Source organism: Pollicipes pollicipes, unplaced genomic scaffold, assembly GCF_011947565.3.
Source record: "Pollicipes pollicipes isolate AB1234 unplaced genomic scaffold, Ppol_2.1 Scaffold_2555;HRSCAF=2994_pilon_pilon_pilon, whole genome shotgun sequence".
Classification (NCBI taxonomy): Eukaryota; Metazoa; Arthropoda; class Thecostraca; order Pollicipedomorpha; family Pollicipedidae; genus Pollicipes; species Pollicipes pollicipes.
Window position 1 is genome coordinate 42,696,997 of NW_023596136.1, and position 22,698 is coordinate 42,719,694.

At 46.9% G+C, this 22,698-nt stretch overlaps 1 protein-coding gene across 5 annotated transcripts; it reads left to right on the forward strand.

Moving 5' to 3' along the window:
- LOC119109599 (carbohydrate sulfotransferase 6) lies at nt 1–20,785 on the forward strand (the record flags this gene model as incomplete). Of its 5 annotated transcripts, XM_037233319.1 has the most annotated exon segments (10): nt 1–152; nt 7,347–7,452; nt 8,627–8,908; nt 11,214–11,377; nt 14,921–15,001; nt 15,083–15,174; nt 16,115–16,261; nt 17,519–17,900; nt 19,239–19,379; nt 19,778–20,785. In XM_037233319.1, coding segments are annotated over 7 exon segments (1,101 nt in total). In that variant the 3' UTR covers nt 19,992–20,785.
- Between the last annotated feature and the right edge of the window lie 1,913 nt (nt 20,786–22,698).

A 22,698-nucleotide genomic window follows, 5' to 3' on the forward strand; every position in this document is an offset into this window, starting at 1 on the left:
AGTGATCTGGGGAACTTAGTGGGGGCCACGGTCATCCCCAAGCCTTTCTTTTCTCGCTGCCAACACTCTGGCGAGAGATGGCATGAAAGGCTGCTGCTGGATCGTGGCTGTACTGTGAAACGGAGCTCCACGCAACCTGCCCCGCGAGAAAGGTGTGTGCCATGTGTTGATGTGTCGAGAGAGGTGTGTGCCACGTGTTGATGTGTCTCGGAACCGCAGGATTACAGGTATTTCAGTCGGCATTGGAGTCAGTTTCCTGTCACTGTTATTAATTGTGATGGCGGCATACCTGCCATTTACACAGCAAAGATACCCCAGTATTCTTGGGACCTAGGTATTTGCGCTTGTTGGTATGCATTGATGGGTTGCATCATTTCGCGGCGCACTTAGAACTTGCGGCAAATAATCACTCCTTTAGAATAAGACCTTTTTGTGGAAAACAAGCTCGTAGACCACGTGGCAGCTAGAAGCGTGTTACACTTTTCGACAAGCCGAATGTCCGCGATATTTTAATTCAGGTTGAAACATTTGCTGCTGTTGGAACGGTTACTTGGTACGTGTTTACACAAATTTGCCACGCGGAAAGAGAGAGATAGAGGAGAGAAGGGAGAGCGCAGAGAAGAGAGTGAGCGAGTAGGGTGGGGGATGAGAAGAGAGAGAGAGATAGAGAGATGAGATAGAGAGTAGAGGCGCGATAGATTGAGAGAGAGAGAGAGAGAGAGAGAGAGAGAGAGAGAGAGAAGAGATGGTACATTATAAAAACACGGTTTCAAGTATCAACTCATATAGCATGCAGGTAAGTATTGCATGTAAGCACAGAGTAACCTTTTAACATTCATTGAAGGTCTTTACGAATGCGATGGTGAGTGTGGTGGAGGGCTTACCCCCCCCCCCCTCCCCCCAACTAGATGCAATGATGTTCATGTTTATGAGAGTTGTGATATATGGTGCGCTTGATTTCGCAGTCCTGCGCCTCAGCACTGTCTGCAGCGTGCCACTATATCGAGTGTTTCGTCCTGAGATCGCCTCTCTTACTGGTGGGAGCATGTCTCTGTGTCCTGTAGATTTGCTGTCCCAACCGTAAGCACAGCGTTTCCCTCCTGTCTGCAAATGTTTCCATTTTCAGCATCGGTTGAAGCCGTGGATAACTTGTCATGCCCGGCAATGATTTTGAGAGCCCGCTTCTGTACTCGCTCAATTTGTTTGGTGCTTGGTGACCGGTGACTCCATGATGAAAAACAGTCGCAGAGTATTCAGGCAGTGGTCGAGCATATGTGATGTAAATTTATTCTCAACCACCCCAACAGCCTTGTCAATATCTTGCATGTATCTTGCATGTCGGTGACATCTTGCCAGCCCTGGGAACAAGTGAATCCACAAAAATGTCTGATAGACGAACCCGTAAGTGGCCTTACGGAACGAATTTGGCCGGTCTCGTTTTTCTGGTCACAATTGATGCACACCACATTGTTGTGATCTGCTCTTCCAAGTGCCGGGAGACTTAATGATTTGTTTGGAGAAGCAATATCAGTTAATATTTTATTAAGAATCACTGATCCTCTGGTGGGCTCAGTCACTACTTGTCGGAGGTTAAGCTGTCGAAACAGTGCATCCGCATCAAATGCGCTGTTGGAGTCCCCAAGAAGGACAGTCCCTGCTCTTGGCCGTGAAGATCTAAAAAGTCAGCACTTTCTAGAAGATGGTCAGCTAGTGCTTGTCGATGAACTGCATCAGGCGGAGAGTACACCTCAGCTAGCATTATGCTGCCTACTTGAGACGGTCGAAGGATGTTCCAGCAAAATCCCAGGAACTAAGAGAGCTAGAGATATTGAATTCACAGGGCGTGTTGATCTGTGTGTGAGCTCACTTGAGTCAAAGTTGGAGGCTCCTAGGTCATGACCCTTGGGTCAAATAAGGTCAAACAAGATCAAATTCTGGCTCGGTCTCTAAAGAACCCCTAAAACCTAGATGACTGTTCCAATCAAAAGGTCACACGCTCATTTAAGGTCAGTGATCTTGCTTGATCTTTTGAAGGTCATGGTGACCAAAATCATACCAGAGTGCTTCGAATTTTACATTTGAATAAGCGACACAGATTACGCTAGGAAGTATGTTTCTAAAAGAAAACGTTCATCTGGTTTATTTCAGGTCAGTGACCTATTCCGACCTTAAATAAGTCCGTAGAATGTGTATAATGCAGTTCCTATCATCAACGAATTTGAAATGGGCACCAGCACTTACCCCATACAACAAGCCCTAGCCAACAAAGGATGGTTTTGACCTTGAAATGGCTTTTATAGCTGACCCTATGTCAACTTAGTTCGCTCGTTCAATTGTTGTGTTGCCTAAGACAGTATGTCAGAGATGTATGGCTTCGTCTAACACTCCGTTGTTGGATCAGATTGAACGATCTCCTAGAAATTGCATTTGCTGAAGCCATGGCCTGACTGACCTGCCATAGATCGCGACTTTACAAGGTACATTAGAATGTTTGATGTCAGACAACCCGCTATTCAATCGTTTACAATTATGCAAAATGTTGCGCGGCTGCGCCACGGTGTTCAGAAAACACTCCAAAAAACCTTCGAAGGGGGGGGGGGCGGGGCAATTTGACCAACCACCCAAGCGCGTGTTAAAAATCGAGCTCAACAGTTAACCGAAAATTGCCTCAGATGTTGGACTACATCACACAGCCAGGTAATTTTCGGTTGCAGTGTTCAATAAGTAAGGTTAATTTAGGAACAGCTTTACCAATCGAAGAGGGGTCTTCCCAAATTGTCGTCTGATAATGTTGTGAGTTTCGGTATAAAAACTGCATGCAAGTTGCCACTAATGCTCCTGTCTTGCATTGGACCAAAATAACAGGATTAAGCAACTCTCAGATTGTTTCTGGCATCCCTTGCAGGCTTGGAATGACGTAAGATAAATTGCCAGCAATAATCGCATAGTTTTGCAAACCTATGTCCCTGTTGATTGGGGGAGGGTGGCTGAGCAATGAAAACACAACGACCTACTACCAGGCATGCCAACAAATTGGTTACTCCCTCAATTTGGCCTGGCTTGTTCTCAAAGTTTGGGAGAGGGTAGCTGGCGCCCGAGATGGCGGCAGAGGTCCCTGCCAACTGAAAAGGAAATTATTCACCTGGCTTGCAATTAGACCAATCATTTAATTCCTGCTGTTAGCTGTGCGAATTTAGCAAAGGTGGGTGTGATGAACCCCTTTCCGAGGTTTATCAAGTGGTGCTGAACCAATGACGCGGGACTGCCGGTCGTATTCAACACTACTCAAACCAAGATCACATTAGATCAAGTCTATTTTAGATGATAGCGTGTTTAAGAATTACATGTTTAAATGAGACTGATATATTTTGCGCTGAACTGAATCCAGTTGTTGGAACAGCTACATGCAAACCAAGAACCATAAAAGATGCTCGAATATGGCATAATCACAAGCACAAGTACGGATCATGCGTGTCGATAGCATCCCCAACTCATCGAGCTATATTGCGTTTCTCATTTCCCCCGACGTAGTTCAATTTACACTCCATTACCTTAGCAGAGGCGATGTCAGTGCAGATCATATGTCAACTTCTGCAAACCAAACCCGGTCACGACTAGACCCGATAACAACGTCACAGAGCATCGCAGACAAACACTACTGCCGTTAGTCAGGGTTGGCGAAAATCGGCTGCAGAATCTGATCTGCGCATCCACACGACTGTGCAGTCACCGGTGATGACTGAGCCAAGCCCCTTCGCTCCGGCGTTCAGCTATGAGCGCCGACGCGACTGTGAAGCGAATTCATATGTCATTTATATATATATATATATATATATATATGTAATTTATATGATAATTCAAATGTGCCCGGGCCTCGTTTTGGGCTCCTCGGAACCACAGGCTCAGGACAAATGGCCCGTTAGGCTTTCTGGGGTCTAGCCATGGGATTGTGCATTTGGTACAGCGCAGAATCTGTGCAAGTAGTAAGGGCTAGAGTGCCCAGTAGCCAGTTTCTGAAAACATTAAATCGTAGACTTTTGACGCAAATTGTACATTTTTGAGGTGCAATCATGTGGTCCAGTTTCTTAAAGCAAACACGTACGATTTACAACTACAATCTAAGACACTCCAACATATACAGCAAATGCACAATCTATGACGGAAATATACGCAAACTATCTGGCCTGAGTTTAGCAAAACCAAGAACTAATACAAGACAGAGCTTAACTTTGGTGAATCCTTAATAAATTTGACAATGCAATCAGTGTGAGCATTTGTGTCGTAGATTACAATACTGATCTTATGATTGTTACTTATCAGAAGACAAACTGTTGAAGTGACAAGCATAAACAGCACGCAACAGCTACAAGGGGCATAAAAGAACATGGCAGTAAAGTGTGAGCAAGTAATAAGGATTATTCCAGTCTATCAGGCCAGAAGCCTTGGGTGATGCATGCCATGAGCAAAAGATAAGGTAAAACTACCTGGTCAAGACGCTTCCTTTGCAAAAACATCAAAATACATCCCAGTTGGGAGAAATTTGTGTGGCTATCACAATGCATGATGCATGATGATGCACAATGCTATCAACTTGCATTCCACATACTTTGATACTTTCGAAGTGAGATATGGGCAGTGTCATTGCCTGCATTGCGTACTCTGGGTGGAAACCTCTAGACAGTGTACTTGTTATTCACATTATCTCATTCGCAATCGCCATGCAAAATAAAGCCGACATGGTTGGGACATTTTAGGATGAAACTGAGCACTGAAGAAGCTAATGAAAGAAGTATAGCTTCCCTCAGCGGATTCATCAATTATGGACAACATTGCCACCAAAATCACCCCCAGTTCCGCACGAATCTGCAAAAGGTCACATACATCTACGACACGTATTGTTCCGTTTATTGCGTAGCAATAGACTTGCAAACACAGCACGTCGATTGCACGCAAAAAACACGCAGCGGTCGACGCAACCAAATGGTGTAGCTCAGAGGTGGGCGCACACCATCATGGGCGAGTCGACGGGCAATGGCAATGGCGTCACACAAATTCCTTGCGCCTAGGGTACTGTCTCCACTCACCTCCCCCCCCCCTCTCTCTCCCTCTCTCCCTTTCTCTCTCTCTCTCTCTCTCTCTCTCTCTCTCCTCTCTCTCTCTCTCTCTCTCTCTCTCTCTCTCTCTCTCTCTCTCTCTCTCTCTCTCTCTCTCTCTCTCTCTCTCTCTCTCTCTCTCTCTCTCTCTCTCTCTCTCTCTCTCTCTCTCTCTCTCTCTCTCTCTCTCTCTCTCTCTCTCTCTCTCTCTCTCTCTCTCTCTCTCTCTCTCTCTCTCTCTCTCTCTCTCTCTCTCTCTCTCTCTCTCTCTCTCTCTCTCTCTCCTCTCTCTTTCTCTCCCTCTCTCTTTCTCTCTTTCTCTCTTTCTCTCTTTCTCTCTCTCTCTCTCTCTCTCTATGGCGTTCGTGAACACCGCCAACCGCACTCTTCCTTTTTTCACTGTCGTCATTGGGGGTTTAGGACGGACTCAGCTGCTAAAGCTATACGGCGTCAACTGCCTCTCACCCTGGCGGAAACGCGGGCATCGCCGGTAATCCAACCCAGTACTCAGACACGTTAACCACTGCACCATCGGCACCTGTCCCCTTGCTTTCATATCCTGAAAAGCGTTGCATTTTAACCAAAGCGTCGTAATTGTAGTTGGAGACAATTATCTCCAAGATCGTAAGCTAATGTGGCGGGTTTGCTGTCGAGCCAGACAAGTGAAAACTCATGCATTATTTCGTCTTAATCGATGGCACTCCGGGTTAAGGTATCACATACTCAAAACATATGACATCTGAATATTATTATTATAGATAAGACAGTAGTAATAGCGATATTCCTCGTGGAGATATAGGTGGGTTGATGTTCCGGCAACATGCCGTTATCGAAACAATAGTAGAAGTTAATTGAGATTCCAGAACATGACATATTCGTATAACATATTCAATTCTCTTCTATTGTTTCAATAAAGGCATGTTGCCGAAATATCAACCCAACTATATCTCCATCCTCCTGTTATTTCTCCGAGAATAAAGCTATTACTACTGTCTTTTCTAGAGGTCAGAATTATGAAAAGTTCGGTGGGCGTTGTCCTGGCAGCGGGACGTACAAATCTACGTCACTGGCAAACATACAAACTACGACAAAGGTCACATGACGGCTTTGAGAAACTGTCTTAATGTGTGGTTTGTAAAATCGAAACGACACATTAATACCTAGCGTAAGACTGTGATTTTGCATTGAAAAAACTAGCTACAGATGGCCGTGATGGTACGGATGGTACAGATGGTACAGGCTCTGGCACTCAGGTGGGCCGCTGAGTGGCTAGCGTGAGCCAACTCTCAATACACAGACGAGCAGTTAGGTGACCAGAATAACCCCGGAACAATCAGAGGTTCCCATTGTTGACACGAGGGGCTTTGGCGGGCAGCGAAGCCCCTGAGCAGTCAGACAGTGCGCCACTGCCCAGGGGCTTCTCAATAGCCAAGGGGAGCCCTCAACGGCCTGAAAGACCCTGAGCACATAAACAGAAGTGCACAAAGTCATTGAATTCTCCACTACATAATACACACGAATAACCATCTATCTTATGACAGTTTGAGCCATGCAAAGTGGTATCGAAATGACAATCACTTGCCTTTATGGTCTCCACTCTTTTGTCATCATTTTAAAAACAACAGTGAACAGCAAGGTTGTGCATTTTAGTGGTCCAGTCATCTAAATGCCAAAGATGAGTACAAAAACTGAATATAGTAGACACGTTATCTTTGAGACATTAGCACCAGTACTGCCGTAACAGCTTGTATATGCACATCCATCCATCTGTATAGCTTTTCTCAATGCAATTCATGACCAAAATGGCACTTACAAAATGGGCAAAATGGCATTTACACGACAGAAGAAATTGATGCATGGTAAGCACGGAGCTCTATCTTCTAAACCTATGATACATTCTGAACTATACATGTTATTGAAAATGCGAGCTGGCCCCCTTCAAGCATAACATACATAACGGAGCTGATTAGAACCATGCACCTCATATGTCGATGGTACAGGAAGGCAGGTCTGTGAACCACTTCAAAATGGCTATTTCAGTTCAAAACTCCATACAAATGAAGAACACTCCCTTTTATATATTTTTGAGCATACACCTTATTTTTGTGATTGTTTATATTTCAAGTGATGATCTGCAAGTCCCACATATCCATCTAAGTTTCGCTGCGTTCACCAGAATATCACGGAGCTCTAACCACCCTGGCACTGTCACACTGAACGTTACGGTATAACCCTTTGATGTGCTCGTTTCAGGGAGATGCGCAAAAGGTTCCAGTTTCTTCTTCTGCTTGGTGGTTGTATTGGTGTCCTGGTCTTCTACGCAAAGATATGGCCAGCATATTTTGGAACATTAAAAACGGTAAGACATCTTTGAAAACAACGTTTTAGTAAGCTATCCTCATGGTGCTTGTCCGTTCATGATGCATTCCTCATAGCTTCACAGCGGAGATAATTGAAACGTTTGCCCTCTTTTAGCACCAGGACACAGGAATAAAGTTGAAAAGATGAAAATGGCACGTGGATAGCCACGTCTCAGAGGATAAAAATCGTGTGCACTGCGATGCAGCTGAAGTCATCAGTGAACAGATCATCCGCTACAGGCTTGTAGGGACGCTTGGTGCACTGCGCGCCCGTGCATCCCATGGGGTCTGCGGTGCCTCCTCCATCCCCGTTCTCCCAAACCTGGTACTTGAGGTTTCAGGAAGATTGGACAGAAATTTTCCTTGTGTTAAGATCTGACACATTTGGAACGGGAGGAAGTTGCAGTCGGCACTTGGCTCATGCCAAGTGTGTTTCCAGTTTCGAACTATGTGTATTCTGTTCCACTTGCGTTTTGAGTGATTATCGATGCCTTACGTCGACAGGGTATCCTTCTCACCTTTCCATCACCTTCCCACCTTTTGGTATCATTGCATGCATTTCAGGAGGTAGTACAGATACTGATTGATGCACTCTTCCAATTCCCTACACTACACGGATCTGAGCAATCTTAGGTTACGTTGCGTTTCTGCTTCATGACATGTGATGATGTTCTGTTTGATACTACCTGACACCTTTTTCGCATTCAGGTTGTCCAACACACGCTCTTCCAGTCGTTAAAACGTCCTTCAGACATCACCAGTGGATAGCCTGCTGGTTGACACGGGCGTGCCCTGGCTCCCCCACAGACGCAAATTAAAGCTCCTCCGTTATAACACCCGCGTCTCCTTTTACCCCAACCACTCATCTCATGTCGTACTACAAAACTTGCCAGCCACCTGAAATTCTGTAAATACGCAAAACAAATACTCCGCCATCAAGTGCCGGCATTCAAAGTGCATGAAAGATCCTCTACCCCGCCTCCCCCCCCCCCCCCCCTCCATCACTGTTCTTCCGACGTCATGGCTTCAACTTGTATGGAGCCATCGCAACATCCCCATAAAATGCATTCTGTCAGCTAAACAACATTTCACCGAATGAGACATTACCTTGCGCTTTAATCACTTTCACCCCGAATACCTGCATTATTTGTTTCACTACACCGACGGCTCCAGACGAGACGGACGCACTGGAGTCACTTCTACTACACTGACGGCTGGAGACGAGGCGGACGCCCTGAAGTCACTTCTACTACACTGACGGCTGTAGACGAGACGGACGCCCTGAAGTCACTTCTACTACACTGACGGCTGTAGACGAGACGGACGCCCCGAAGTCACTTCTACTGCACTGACGGCTGTAGACGAGACGGACGCCCTGAAGTCACTTCTACTACACTGACGGCTGTAGACGAGACGGACGCACTGAAGTGTGCTGAGTCAGCAACATTGTCGGGGGTACGACGTTGTCACGTCTCGAGGCACGAGACATAACTGTGTCTGTTCCGATAGATCAGTTGGATAGAGCGCCGTCCTTCTGATCTACCTTCCCGTGCAAGGGTAGATCAGTGTGTGCTCATATGCCATAAGCGTTGGGCGCTCAACGCAATTTATTGGAATTGATACCGTTGACAAATATGAAGCGATCTAAAACCTCCTTCCCATGTTACTGCAGGCCTTGACCATACTTATCTCTGCCAGTGGACCGGACGAGAACAACGTTGGGATAGTGACATCCGACCGAAAACGAAAAATATATAATCGATAAGACAGTAGGAAAAGACTTATTGCTCGGAGAAAAACCAACAGAATGGGGATAAGATGCGTTGATATTGCGGCAACATGCCTTTCTCGAAATAAATGGAAGAAGATAATCCAAAATTGCCTGCCGATGATCCTCTATTTTCAGTTTTTTTCGAACAATGATCCTCAGTTTTTACAGTACGCCAGCATTCAGGAGATTAAACAAGAAGCGATTGCTTGTCATTACTACGGTGTAGTGCATATCTAAGAATTGGAATGCGCGAAAAATACTTATACACGCAAAAGAATTCAAATAAACAGACATCCCTAGTCACGTTTCGTTCAAACCTGCAAGCGATTTGAAGGAAACAGGCAGTTCACATCACACATCAACTATACAAGCAAGCGATTCCAATTAACCAGACATCGCGCATCACGCGTCGTGCGTCCCTTATACATGTACACAATTGAAAGTTAGCGCACGTCACACATCAAGGCACATGTTACGATCGCATGATGGGGCACGATCATCCCTGTGCGTGAAGGCTTAGTCGCTGGCTTTTTATAAGAACAAATTCACTTATTTTCCTGTCTGGGAAGTCCTGTACTCTGAAGATGACTTTGAGCTCTAAAAGGGGAACATGGTTCACACCTTCCTGGGTTTCAGCCTGAGCGTATTTTGCTGAAAAAGTGTCACCGAAAGGGGCATTCCTTTCCTGTTTTTTTTAGCGTCATGCAGGCGCTCAGTACATCTCAAACGAATAGGGCGCATGGACTGCCCGACATAGACTATGTCCCTCCCGTGCTTTTCACACAGCCTGCACCTAATTTCGTAAACCACATTTCTTTGCGTGCAAAAATTGCTTGGGCACTTAGGCTTCGAGATATACCCTGATCTTCTAACTCGCAGCCCAAGAGCCCGGGTGGCAATATATGACATTTATGCAACTCCGGGTTTCAAGGGTTTAACACGCAAATAAATTTGGTGCACGAAATTAAAAGTGAGCTGTGCGAAAAATATGGGAGGGACATAGTCAATGTCGGGCAGTCCATGCGCCCGTTCGTTTGAGATGTAGTAAACGCCTGCGAGACGCTAAAAACAGAAAAGGGGATACCCTTTCGGTGACACATTTTTTTGGCAAAACACGCTCAGGCTGAAATCCAGGAAGGCATGGAGCGTCTGCCTCTTCTAGAACCCAAAGTCATCTACAGAGCACAAGACCACCCAGACAGAAAAAGAAGCGAACTTGTTCTTAGAAAAAGCTGGCGACGAAACCTTAACATACAGGGCTTATCATGGCCGATAGTGCGAACGTGGCCTGTGCCTTAATGTGTGATATGTGCTAGCCTTAAATTGGTTACATGTGTAAGGGATGCATGACGCGTGATGCGCGATGCCTGTTTGATTGGAATCGTTTGCATGCATAATTGATTCGTGATGTAAGATGTCTTCTTATTTCAAATCGCTTGCTTGTTTAAATAAAGCGTGTTGGGTGATGCCTGTTTATTTGAATTCGTTTGCATGCACATGTGTTTTTCGGGCATTCTAATTCTTGGTTACATATGCATTGTATCGTAGTAGCCATAACTGGAATTTTTTTCTCGTTTAATCACCTTAACGTTGATGTCCTGCAAAAACCGTTGCTCGCTGTTTATTGGAGAACAAAAACTAAAAAAACGAGGGGAATCGTCGGCAGGAAATTTTGAATTCACTTTTCTATTCTTTCCGATAAAGGCATGTTGCCGACATATTGAATACATATTCCCATCCTGCTGTTTTTTTTTTTGTCTGATGATAAGGCTTTTACTATTGTCGTGTTACTGTCCGTGTGTAAATAATGCTCCTCGTAAAATCACGTGAGAACTTTCGTAGATATAATCAAAATTAGATGTTATCGGCATGGCTTATAGACAATTTTGATAAATGTGCTAAAAATCTTGATGCTGCGTTTAGTTCCTTATCCGATGAGAACCTGTGGAAGGGAGGTGACACGCATTAACTATATTTGTCTTCTTTCAGGTACCACCGAGAGCACCAACGATATCCGCAAATGTCGAAACCACAGAACCGCTCATTCCAGTTAAGAAGACATTTGACAATTCAGATTACCAGCAGCAAGTTATCATTGGTCAAAGAGACATGATAGCCCAAGAGCTAGCAAATTACCCATTCCAGAACAGCAGGTAGGCTTTTTCACTATAAGTTAGTGGTATTCAGCAACCTGCAAATCATTGCGGACGTATTTGTCCCGCCTTGCCCTGCGCTGGAAGCAACGAACTGATCTTGTGTATTTTAAAATGGTTGCTGGCCCTGGATATTAAGCTTAAGAAGATGCACCATTTTTTAATATACTTATATGGTGATGCCCGGATAGAGCTGACCTTAGAATAAAGTTTGCTTCCTCTGGAAAATGATACATCCTGTGAGTGTAGTTGCGGGTGGTTTGTTAGAATTTGTGTGGTCACGCACTGTATCTGTGATAGATACCCGATACTCCTGCAATTTTTGTCATTCCATGTCAGATATATGACAAAGCCAGTCAGCAACGGTGAGAGGCATGCGTTACTCACCATCCTGATTCGCCGTATCAGGTAACGCGAGCTGATGGGGGGGGGGGGGGCGTTTTTAAACTAAAGAAGATAACGCATTTTCGAAAACATCGGTTAATTGTTCGTAACGAGACTTCGCTATTGGCACTCTCTGAATATCAAGCTATTCAACTTAATAGTTACCAAACCATTCCACGCATGAACATGAAACTTCTACAAACGTATGACGTAAAAACGTACTTCTGCTTCTGCATATATACAGCGTTGTGATGTGACATGCAGTGCTTTAGCATATGATTATGGTAAACCTGTAACGTACCAGTTTTCCGCCCCGCGCGATCGGCCGAACTGCCTGTTGCCGTCCATCTCCCAGCGCCGGTGGTGGATCGCTACCCAGTCTTCATGATAAAATCGGCACTTTTCAGACAACACAACTGCCGGAAATGCGTTTTTGTGGTCAGAACACGCGCAATGAATGGTCCAGAGGGGAGCAAAATTTCAGCTAATCGCATGACATGACGGAGAGATGTGTTCAGAAAACTTTACGAGATCGCATCAACCCTCGTGTCAAGGTAATGGTGAAAGGGCATGAAAAGGAAGAACAGCGATACGTTTCTTAAAGCAATCCTCGGGCTTGGATGCTAAGCTCAATTCACGCTGTTGTACCACAGTCTATTTTCTATGGCAAATTCTGCATTCGTCGGCTGTTACAGACAGACCACGGATGACATCGCGCTTCACGAAGTGATGTCACCTGCGCTACCTCAAACAGCTGACCAGAAGGTTGTCTGGCTTATTTCTGCTGAGTTTTTGACATTAAACACGGTAGCCTCTTGACTTAAGGGTTTCATGGCCGCAGCTCCGTATCCAGGCATCTCGACTGCGCACATAACATCTTATAGGCCCTCCGTAACTTGCTGCCTCTGATCCCAGACATGGCAGTTCGTCTTCCCACGCTTGCCTGAAGCCCAGTTTTCATGATTGGATATATCAGCTTCAACAAATAAAATCTGTCTAATATGTCTTTACGCCACCACGGACACGTGCTTGCGTGCTTCCACCATTATCGAAACACAGGCAAGCATGGCGTGCGGCAAGAAACCGCATCAAAATCGTCACCATCCACAAGTCAGTAGTCCGTCTCCAAGGTACACTGTACCGTAGAGCACTGGCGCCGCCCCAATGCTATTGACTTCGTTTGGGCGTACAATTCCTGTGGTATTGCTATGGGTTCGTTGTATAATTGGAGGTGGCACGTGAAACACCGCAATATTGTTTTCGCCCAAGATCACAAAGCATCATTCAGGGCTGCCTGACCGCATAGCCTTTCAGTAATCGGAATTATCGTTGGCTGTAGCAGCCTATTTTCAAGATGCCTGGAGCAAAGTCTGTTGCAGGCGAATTGAGGGAAATCAAAACCAGTAGGACCACGTGCGTCGATTTGTATTCTTTTGTGAGGGCCCTGCGCTTACCTCTCAATGCTGAGTTTGACCCTCCCCCTCCCTCCAATGTTGGCTTTGTCCCCCCCCCCCAGTGTTTTTGACGAGTGCTGCACAAAGCGTAGGTAAAAGATGACCACAACAAAAGATTACCTTCTTTGATCTTTCTGCGTAATGGCGTCTCGTAGTATTCTGATAACGTAAAGCCATGGCAGCTCTCACCACCACATACAAATCGTAACAGGTGAGCGGCTAAACGATGCAATAAACCTCACATACCTAAGGTCATGAGACACGCGTTGATTTGTAAGGTTAAAGTGAAAACTTCTGGAGTATGGGATGACCCAAGTCCTTCATGGCTAACCCCGTTCTCGTCCCTCACAACCAAAATGCGTGCCGCCTCCTGTGACCGCCATAGAAGAGCGCCATCGGCGCCCTAAGGTGGCCTCTTAATTGCCGATGGGAAGAGACGCGTGCGCCTGGTGCCTGCCCCTTAGATCCACCCCTGAACGACTTTGGTACTGCTTAAACTAAATAACTTTTTCAAATTATACAAAGAATAAAAGCACGTATTGCCTTTAATCACATACAGCAGGCTAAATCCGATGAGAAAAAATGGGGCAGTAGCTTGCAGGACCCACGGTTCGCCCCCTACCCAATAAATACAGAACTTACAGAAATTAACAACCCAGAGTTAGACACTATGGGTAATAAGGAAGAAGTGACGTGTAATTTCGTGTGATGTCACAGTTGAAGCCCTGGTCTGCGACAGTCGACCGATTGCAGAAGATGGCGAAGAAAACGAGTCAAATACAATGATGTCAACGGAGAGGGCGATACGACTTCAATGATGTAATAAAGCATTGACGCTCTAATGTTTGGCATTGTGTTATAAGTACCCAATTTTCGTGAACACGAGAAGACCATTCGGACGTGACATGGTTTCAGGAATGCTTCCAAAATTATTTTCGCTAAGGCCGGTTAGATGAGCAAGACGATCCATGATTTGAATTTAGAGCTTCAGTCAAAATTTGAATGAACAACCAAAGCCCGCTGGCCCTCCAACCGCTATGGACTTCGTCAATCGCTGACGCTGCTAATTAGTTGCGACTTCACGCGCTGCAAGCAGCCAAAGTGTTTTGTGTCCTGCATTTGCTGCTTCACCGCATGGTATTTCCAAGACAGAGCATGATGAGATTTCGCTCTGTTCCGATAAATTGAGGAAACGCAAACAAATACAGGGGCTGGTGCTGTCAGTGTGGTCATACTTTAAACCGGACGTAGATTTGCAACTATAGAGCCCATTTAAACTGGGTAAAATTGTTCCGTTAAATGTGCTCTCCTAATACTAATTCAACCATTACTGCATGTGCGTGCGAAAACAAGTTTAATAGTGACGTCACCCTATTCAACTGGTGCGACCGTGACTGTTGTATGATGTGCAGCTGGCACCGTGCTGTTGAATATCTTAGGACAGAAATTTGGTCATTTCCCGTCCACTCTGAAAAAACAATGCTCATAGACGTAAGATGTTTACCCGCACTTTGTCCGCAGTGGAATATACCGCAGTGTCCACAGTCAAATATGGAGCAAGATAAAGCAGTACTGATATGTAATTATGTGACAGTTCTATGATCAGTGACGGCCCGCATGACATACATGAGATCGGTGACGCATGTGACAGTTTCAGGCTCGACCGTCTGCGTGACATGTAAGAGACTGGTGACGCATGTGACAGTTTCAGGCTCGACCGTCTGCGTGTCATGCAAGAGACTGGTGACGCATATGGCAGTTTCAGGCTCGGCCGTCTGCGTGACATGTAAGAGACTGGTGACGCGTGTGGCAGTTTCAGGCTCGACCATCTGCGTGTCATGTAAGAGACTGGTGACGCGTGTGGCAGTTTCAGGCTCGACCGTCTGCTGACCAACGCCGGAGGAGCGCCGATTCGCTATATGATAGTCACTACGTGGCGATCAGGATCAACGTTCCTAGGTAGGATCTTGCTGTGTCGATCCTGATAAGGATCATAAACGTTATTTATTTGGCACATAGACAAAAGCACATCCCTGGGCATTTTGTCAAGTGGCAATGGAACTGGAGTTGGTGGTAAAAGCCGTAGTGGCCAACGGGGCCTGAGGAGCAAATGCTCGTCGACCAGTTATCATCTGCGGAGTACCGGAGCACGTTCCGTTCAATTAATTCCGAACTTCTTCATCGAATGTGTTTTGGGAAACTGAGCCCACGCTAACCAATGCTTCTACTACTAACTCAGTGCCATTCAATCGAGTACGTCACGTGGCGCGGTGTATATGTGACATGTCATTGAACAAGATCTACGTGAGTTTCATTTATCGTTTCACCTCCAAAAATACTGTTTGCGGCCTCCGTGGTCTGGGCTAGAGACGCTACACTGGATATGAGTCCCGGCGCATTATTTGGGCCGACTAGCATGGAACGGTAACAGCTGGCAGCTGACCAATGAAAGTCAACCAACAGCCAGGAGCGGTCACGTAGCAGCATTGCACAACTCGTAATTCCCTCGCAGTCCCGTCTGGCGAAAGAACGGATGCAAAGCTGTGCTGAACTGGATGGCATAACTTGCACGGTGGGTTCAGAGACCATGCAACAATCTGCACTTAACAGCCGCTCCGTGACGCAAAACCATTTAAGCAACTTTTTGGAATATATTTCATGACCTGAAAATGCTTATCCACCTAATCCCCCGGCCCAAGCCAGCCCCACTGGCAATAAGGCACTAAGCCAACTGTCATGCCAGCAATAATGAAAAAATCGCACTCATGAAAATCTTAAGCTGTTTTTCTGCCTGGGTAAATGACCAACAGGGGGAGGGGGAGGGGGGGGGGGGGCATGACCGGCGGCTGTTCGCACGGTGCCACATGTACTCTAGGCAACAGAATGGTGTTGGTTTCAGCTGATGTGCTGAACAGTCACCCGGCAATGTTTTATCACTACGAACCGCTGATGGATTTCGGAATTCGGCGAGTCCGACATGGCGCATTGGCGGACAAGGCAGTCACCAACATCCAGAGATTGATGTCGTGCGACTACAGCGAGATGGGTGAGTCTCACTTGATCGGCCCAGACGTTCAAACTCAAGCGGTCTGCGTGCATACGCTGATTTTTAGAAACTGAAATACACCACGTAAAATACAGTCAGCCTGCTGTATAACTTTGCATGCGGCAACGTCCCTTTCCACGAAAAAAATATCGCTATTTCTCGAAGCCATGGCGGAAATGATTGATTTAAAGAGAATAATTCGCTTGCCACGGCCTTGTATAAGTTTATAGATGCTAAACTTTCTTTGAAGAATGGTGTAATGAGTAAGAAGTGCATTAACCAGCAGACTAGCATGCCGTTTGTAACACACCGTGATGTTGGCGATGCAGTCAGACAAATATTGTGCATAGTCATATTTCCAACGTTATCAAGAGGGTGTAGTTATTGCACTTTTGCGTCAACGTTCCATAGTAGGAACTTTCTTAAGGTATGCAGTTTGAGTTATGCCTTTGTAATTGATTTTTTGAAGCTCTCCAGCCGGCTAGGATTGCATATTTGAGCCTCAGGTATCTTATTGGGTAGCGCAATGAAATCAGAATCGCGTTATCGTGTCGTGAGTGCGACAAAAGCTAGCTTCATGCGCTCCGCTTTTGATTCATAGCTCCTTCGAAGCATAGTCATTGCAAGAATGCCGAGTTTAGATAACGCCGTATATTTGTGCGTGTGGCAGAACCTTCTAACAGCTCGTAACTAACCGGCACTGAAGTGTTTTTCCATGCGAAGCCATGAGGTGAACGTTCATATTTCCGAAGTTACGAAGCTTGCAAAACTTTTCGCCCCTCCTCCCAGCCCGGTGCCACCGCAACATCCAGTATACACAGTACAGTGAACAGTGCCCAGAACGCAGCAACAGCAACTCAACTTTTTGTTCACTGGCAGGTGCAGTGGCACTGCATGACCAACCTTAAAGTCAATTGATGTTACCTGACTACATTAGACCGTGCTGCACAATGCTGTCTAAAACCAAGCCTGTGAGTGCTTTCTCCGCCCGTCACCGCACCTGCCGCGGCTCCAAACGCTGTTCTGCTAGCTGGCAGCGCTGCTCCCAATGCTTGCTGTTGCGTGACAGCAGTGTTATTCTTCATGTAGGCGACTGCATTGAAGATGTCTACCGTGACGCCAATGTCTTTCACAGAGCGGAAACGTCGACCGACTTATTGCGCGTCTGTGTCGTCACGTCCGTGCCGTCGCGTCTGTGACGTCACGCCTGTGACTGCGCCGCAATTGTGGCTCTATCATCTCTTCCTCTGTCAACAGGCGACTACATCGCCTACAGTCGCACACACCACTACGTGCAGGAGCACAACTGGCGCCTGTGGCGGTACTGTGGCGCCGGCAAGCGCGAGTTCTGCTGGCGGTCCGACTTCCTCTCCGCTTTCTGCCGGCTCTTCCCCTTCCAGACGATGAAGACAGTGCGGCTGGCGTTGAACGCCACTGAGCGGCTACTGAAGGCGCAGCCGGAGCTGCGCGTGCTGCTGCTGGTGCGCGATCCGCGGGGCACGCTGCAGTCGCGCGGACACCGAACTTGGTGCCCGCACCAGCCCGACTGCGACGACCCGGCACGACTATGCGACGACCTGGTGGCTGACTACTGGGCGGCGCAGAGGCTGGCAAAGCTGTATCCACCGCACCGCCTCAGGTACCTCGCAACGGCCCAGACATCGCCCGCGCGCCCGCTCAGATCGCCCACGCAGGCTCAGTACCCTGTTCCATCTCAGGCACCCCACAATGGCTCATGTACCGCCGCACGCTAATTTACGGTCAACTTAATTTTACGGCGCCCTCGACCGTTGCTGGAACATGCAATGCTCATATGGGCGACGAGGTGATAAACCACCATTTGTTGATACGTTCAGCTTATACGCCGTTCACCATAAGTCGTCACGGCACAGCTTGGAGCACTTTGATAAACGTGACTGCGTGCACGCTACATGTACTTTTCCCCCGCCCCCTCCTCTTCAGATTTAAGGGTGTCGTTATCGGCTCGGAAGAGTTGGAACGGAACTGGCCATTTATATCTAGCAAGGATCAGGATAAGATATTTCACATGGCAATGCCATATCAAGACCGGTCGCGAAAAATCATTCAAACTCCACAATATTCTAGAATTTTGCAGCTACATAGCACCCGTGACAATTTCTGACTTCGCCGCATCTGTCACAAAATGATTGATTGTGTTCCTCCGCGTTAAAAGCAATAAAAAAACACTCATATTAATGGTGAAGCTCAGGCCAGGATCAAATGTTTGCAAAGTTCAGGAACGCCCGGGAAAGGAGATGAGGTACTTAAGAAAGCGTGACGCTTTCGGACTTACCTGATTAAAGGTTAGATGCGGCAACCTAGTCAGTAGTTGTTTGTTTAGAGCACGTGTTAGATGTGCTGATAATTTGATCTCAGAGAGGTGGAAAAGTTAATTTCATTTGGCAAGACATAATTTAATGCGTGACATTGATTTTCATCGTGACGAGATGTGAACTTAACGTACGACTGACCAGACTCGTGCGCACTAAAAATAGCCATCTATTATCTCAGAACAATAGCAGACAAAACGTTGCCTTCAAATAATGCAGTTAAAAGCATGGGGAGTCTGAGAGGCCTTTACCACGCACGCCATTCCACGTGCCCTAACCTAGATCCAAATGCCAGCCATAACGTTCCGGATTGCTCACCTTGACTGACTCCACAATCACGTAACTTGTGGTGGGCTTAGTTAAAATGGTTCAGAAATTAGTCTAAAAATTCGGACAGGATAGCCGTCAAGGCCACGATCAAATCGGACAGGGCAGCTGTCAAAGCCGCGATCAAATTCAGACAGGGCAGCCGTCAAGGCCACGATCAAATTACGCCGCGTGTCACCATCTAAATCTGCGCGATGGTAGATGCTACACATGCGGTAAACACGTGCACGCAATGCACATCGTGTGATGTAGTCTGGATGTCCTAGGCTTAAGGTTCCGTGACATACGTGGTCCCACAGGGTGGTGCGGTATGAGGATTTTTCGCTCCACTTGAACTCGTCTGTTCCTGCACTGCTCCATCACGCGCGCCTGCATTATCACTCCACCATCCAACAGTTCGTCAAAGGACACACTTCCTTCTCTAAAGGAGATGTTTCCAGGTATGTCCTGATCAGAATATTCTCATTTACCTGCCGCTTGCACCGCATATCGCGTCTCTGAGGCCCCGTTTCAAGGCTGTGAAAGCCCCTCGACTGGCTATTATGGTCATTACACCACTGGTGGACGTTTGTACGGCTGCAGACATGCCTGATCGTGTGTTCGCTTTTGGCCGGTTTGAGTTCATCATGATCATTCCAATGGTCCTTACACTACTGGTTGACGTTTGTACGGCAGCAGACATGCTTAATCGTGTGTTCGGCTTTGGCTAGTTTCAGCTTACCGTGGTCATTCCAATGCTGTCTTGTGTGTTGGAAATTATTGCTTGCGTGTTGCTGATTTTTAAGTATTCCGGAATGGCCTGTGACAATCAAGAATGTATTCGAATTCTCTGTTTCAGCACTTTCCGAAAATCCAACGTTGCCCCATTCATGTGGCCCAAGTCACTGACATGGCCAAAGGTCAGAGCCATTCAATCAACATGTTCCAAGGCTATGAAGCTCTGGGGATACAAGACCATGCCAAAAGAAGTCTGGGAATTGGAGAACCGCAAATCAGCTGTTCCCAATCCATCCAATTTCATCGATGTGCTTGAGTTAGGAAATCTGTTGTAGGGGTGCATTGACCAAGATGCATGTCAGTCTTTGGTACAATTCTAAGAAGACCCGATCACACTTTTAGCCTGATGTGCAAGTTTTTCACATTTGCCATCGGCTGAGGTAAATAAGTTCCGTGTATTGCTGAGAAGGCTATGATTCTGGCGTCCAAAATGTGCTATTTGCTGGAGCTGCAACCTTATAAGGCTCGTGCTGATTTGTGAAGATGAGCGGGACCAGTGCGAGTCAACAGCGATGTGATCACTCTGTGGCGGTGATGCGCTCGATCCTGTGTTTTCGCGGCGCGCGCTGACCAGGCATTTACAAGATCACCGCCGAATGATGGCTGTATTTGTCTGTGAGATGCACAGCAACGCAGACGGTGCTTTCTGAAATGTGAGGCCTGCTGCGTCATGAACATAGTTCATAGCTGGCCGAAATTATCTGGATGACGACAAGTGGGGAGTGTGCGTAAGCGGCGCGGGTTCCCGTCCCCTCCCTGTGGTGGTGATGCACCTCATGGCTGTGTTGTCGCGCCACGCGCTGACGTAGCGAAGCGGGAGCACATCGCAGTGGTCATGATCTCCAGGTTGTGGTGGGAAGTGGGGAGTACGGGGCCATTGAGATGCAACGCGCTGAACATGATGATTTTTGTGTTTGCTTTGGTGATTTTGTTTTTGCTTTGGAGTGATTTGGAATGATTTGGAATGATTTTGCTTTGGAGTGGTGCAGAATCTGCATCTGTGCGATGTACTCCCAGGACGTTAATGCCTTTAGACTCCATCGGTTCCTTGCAATAAATATTTTACGCACTATGTGCTGTCCTATGTCGGTGGAAACAATGCATTGTAAACGTTGATGACATGTCGTACGTGCTAAGTTGTGATATTTCACGTCTTATGACAACTAACGTCAAAGCTCAAGTATGCGTTCAAATCCATTTTGCTAATTTTGATCGACCTTTGTAACACCAGAAGATACTGACTTTACGACGATTCGAAGCAAACATTGGTTACATTGGCATGGATCGACGTTTTCAGCCGAGGCTCAAGCTATGTCTTCATGGACACAAGTAAGCAAGATTAAAGGCAGTGTTCCACCTTTGCATAGGGCTGGAACTAAAATAGCCGTCTTGTTAGAAATATATAGCAATATTTTATATATTATAATATAATAATATATAGCAATATACTAAATATATATATATATATATATATGCATATATTATATATCATGATAATATATAGCGATATATATATAAATAACCAAAAGTCCTCGCTGTTTCGACAGCGCCACCTGCACCACAGACCACACAGATCATAACTGGTCATCTACCGCCCAGTTGGGCCCTCATCAATGACCGGTTTTGTACAGATCACAATAGGCCTCTACAGGCCGGAATGGGCCCTCCCCAATGAATAATGCGCCTTCTACAGGTCGGAATGACCACTCTACAGGCTCAGTGTGCTCAAGGGCCCTCTTTTTGGTCAGAATGGATCATAAATAGGTGATAATGGGCCCCTGAAGAGTGAAAAGAAGCTTGTACAGAATTGTATAATCCCTTTACAATTTCGAATCGGTCTTCAACATATATCAGAATGGGCCCTCCCCCGGCCCTCCAAGTTTGGGGTAAGGGCCGGGGTGACGTCTCCCCTCAGCTCTCACGTTAGAGGGAAGAGCACCACATTGCCCCCTCTCACCCAGTTCCTATGCCCTTGGTTGTGTCGTTTCACGAATTTTGCACGGTCGCAGAATGCAGCCCTGTTGCGCGTATGGGCACTAACACTTGAGCGCGTATCTTAACACAAAGGTTTATTCGGCAGTCACTGGAGCAGCGAGCGGCCCGAACGTCGCATGCGCGTGTCGTTGCGTGAGAGAGGGTGCGGATGTTTGCATAGCTTATCTGTTGGCGCTGACGAAAAGCATATAAGACAATGTGAAACAATTCGCCAAATGAAAGGTCTTTACGAGTTGGAACTACTTCTGTTGGCGTGAACAAATAAGTTAAAAGGTAGGAAATGATTGTAGATACAGCTGGCGGAGTTAACGTGACAAATTCCAAGTGAAACCTGAAACTGCATAGGGCACGGTGACATCTAGCGGATGGGGCGGCAGGCGCATTTTCGGTGGCGCCGCCTACAGGTGACGCCGTCTACAGCCCTTGCGACGCTCCGACCACACCGCTGACTCCAACCTAGCGTCAGGTAGCCAAATGTCCATTTCGCCTGTTGGCCGCTAGATGACATGACTCACCCAAGCTAGACCAGATGGATCTGGTGGTCCAGGGCTCATTTGCAAAAGCTGCTCGTGCGCGGCTGCCGGCCCAGTCTTCTTTGCGGCCTTGTGGAAGTCGAATGAACAAGAGTACTTTCCTTCGCCGATGTTCTCCATGGAGACAACTTGACATTCGCATCAGCGCGGACTGTGTCCGCGCGCGTTTGCCTGTGAGCGTGTGTTCACGCCGGCGCGTTACGTTTTCATGCTGTCGAAAAACGAACAAGAACGACGGAAGCGTTTGAAATGTCGCCACATGAACAGCTGTCACAACGGCACCATTTGTGGCGCGCTCAGAGCCCGTGCGGCTTTAGCCGGCCGAGACGAGCGGGCTGTCTGGCCCGCCGGCCCACCCAGGTGGGGTGGCTCGGCGACCGGGGCGATAATGTCCATCACCTCGGCTCTTCGTTCCGGCATGCATGCAGCGACCGGAATGTGAAACATTCGTGCT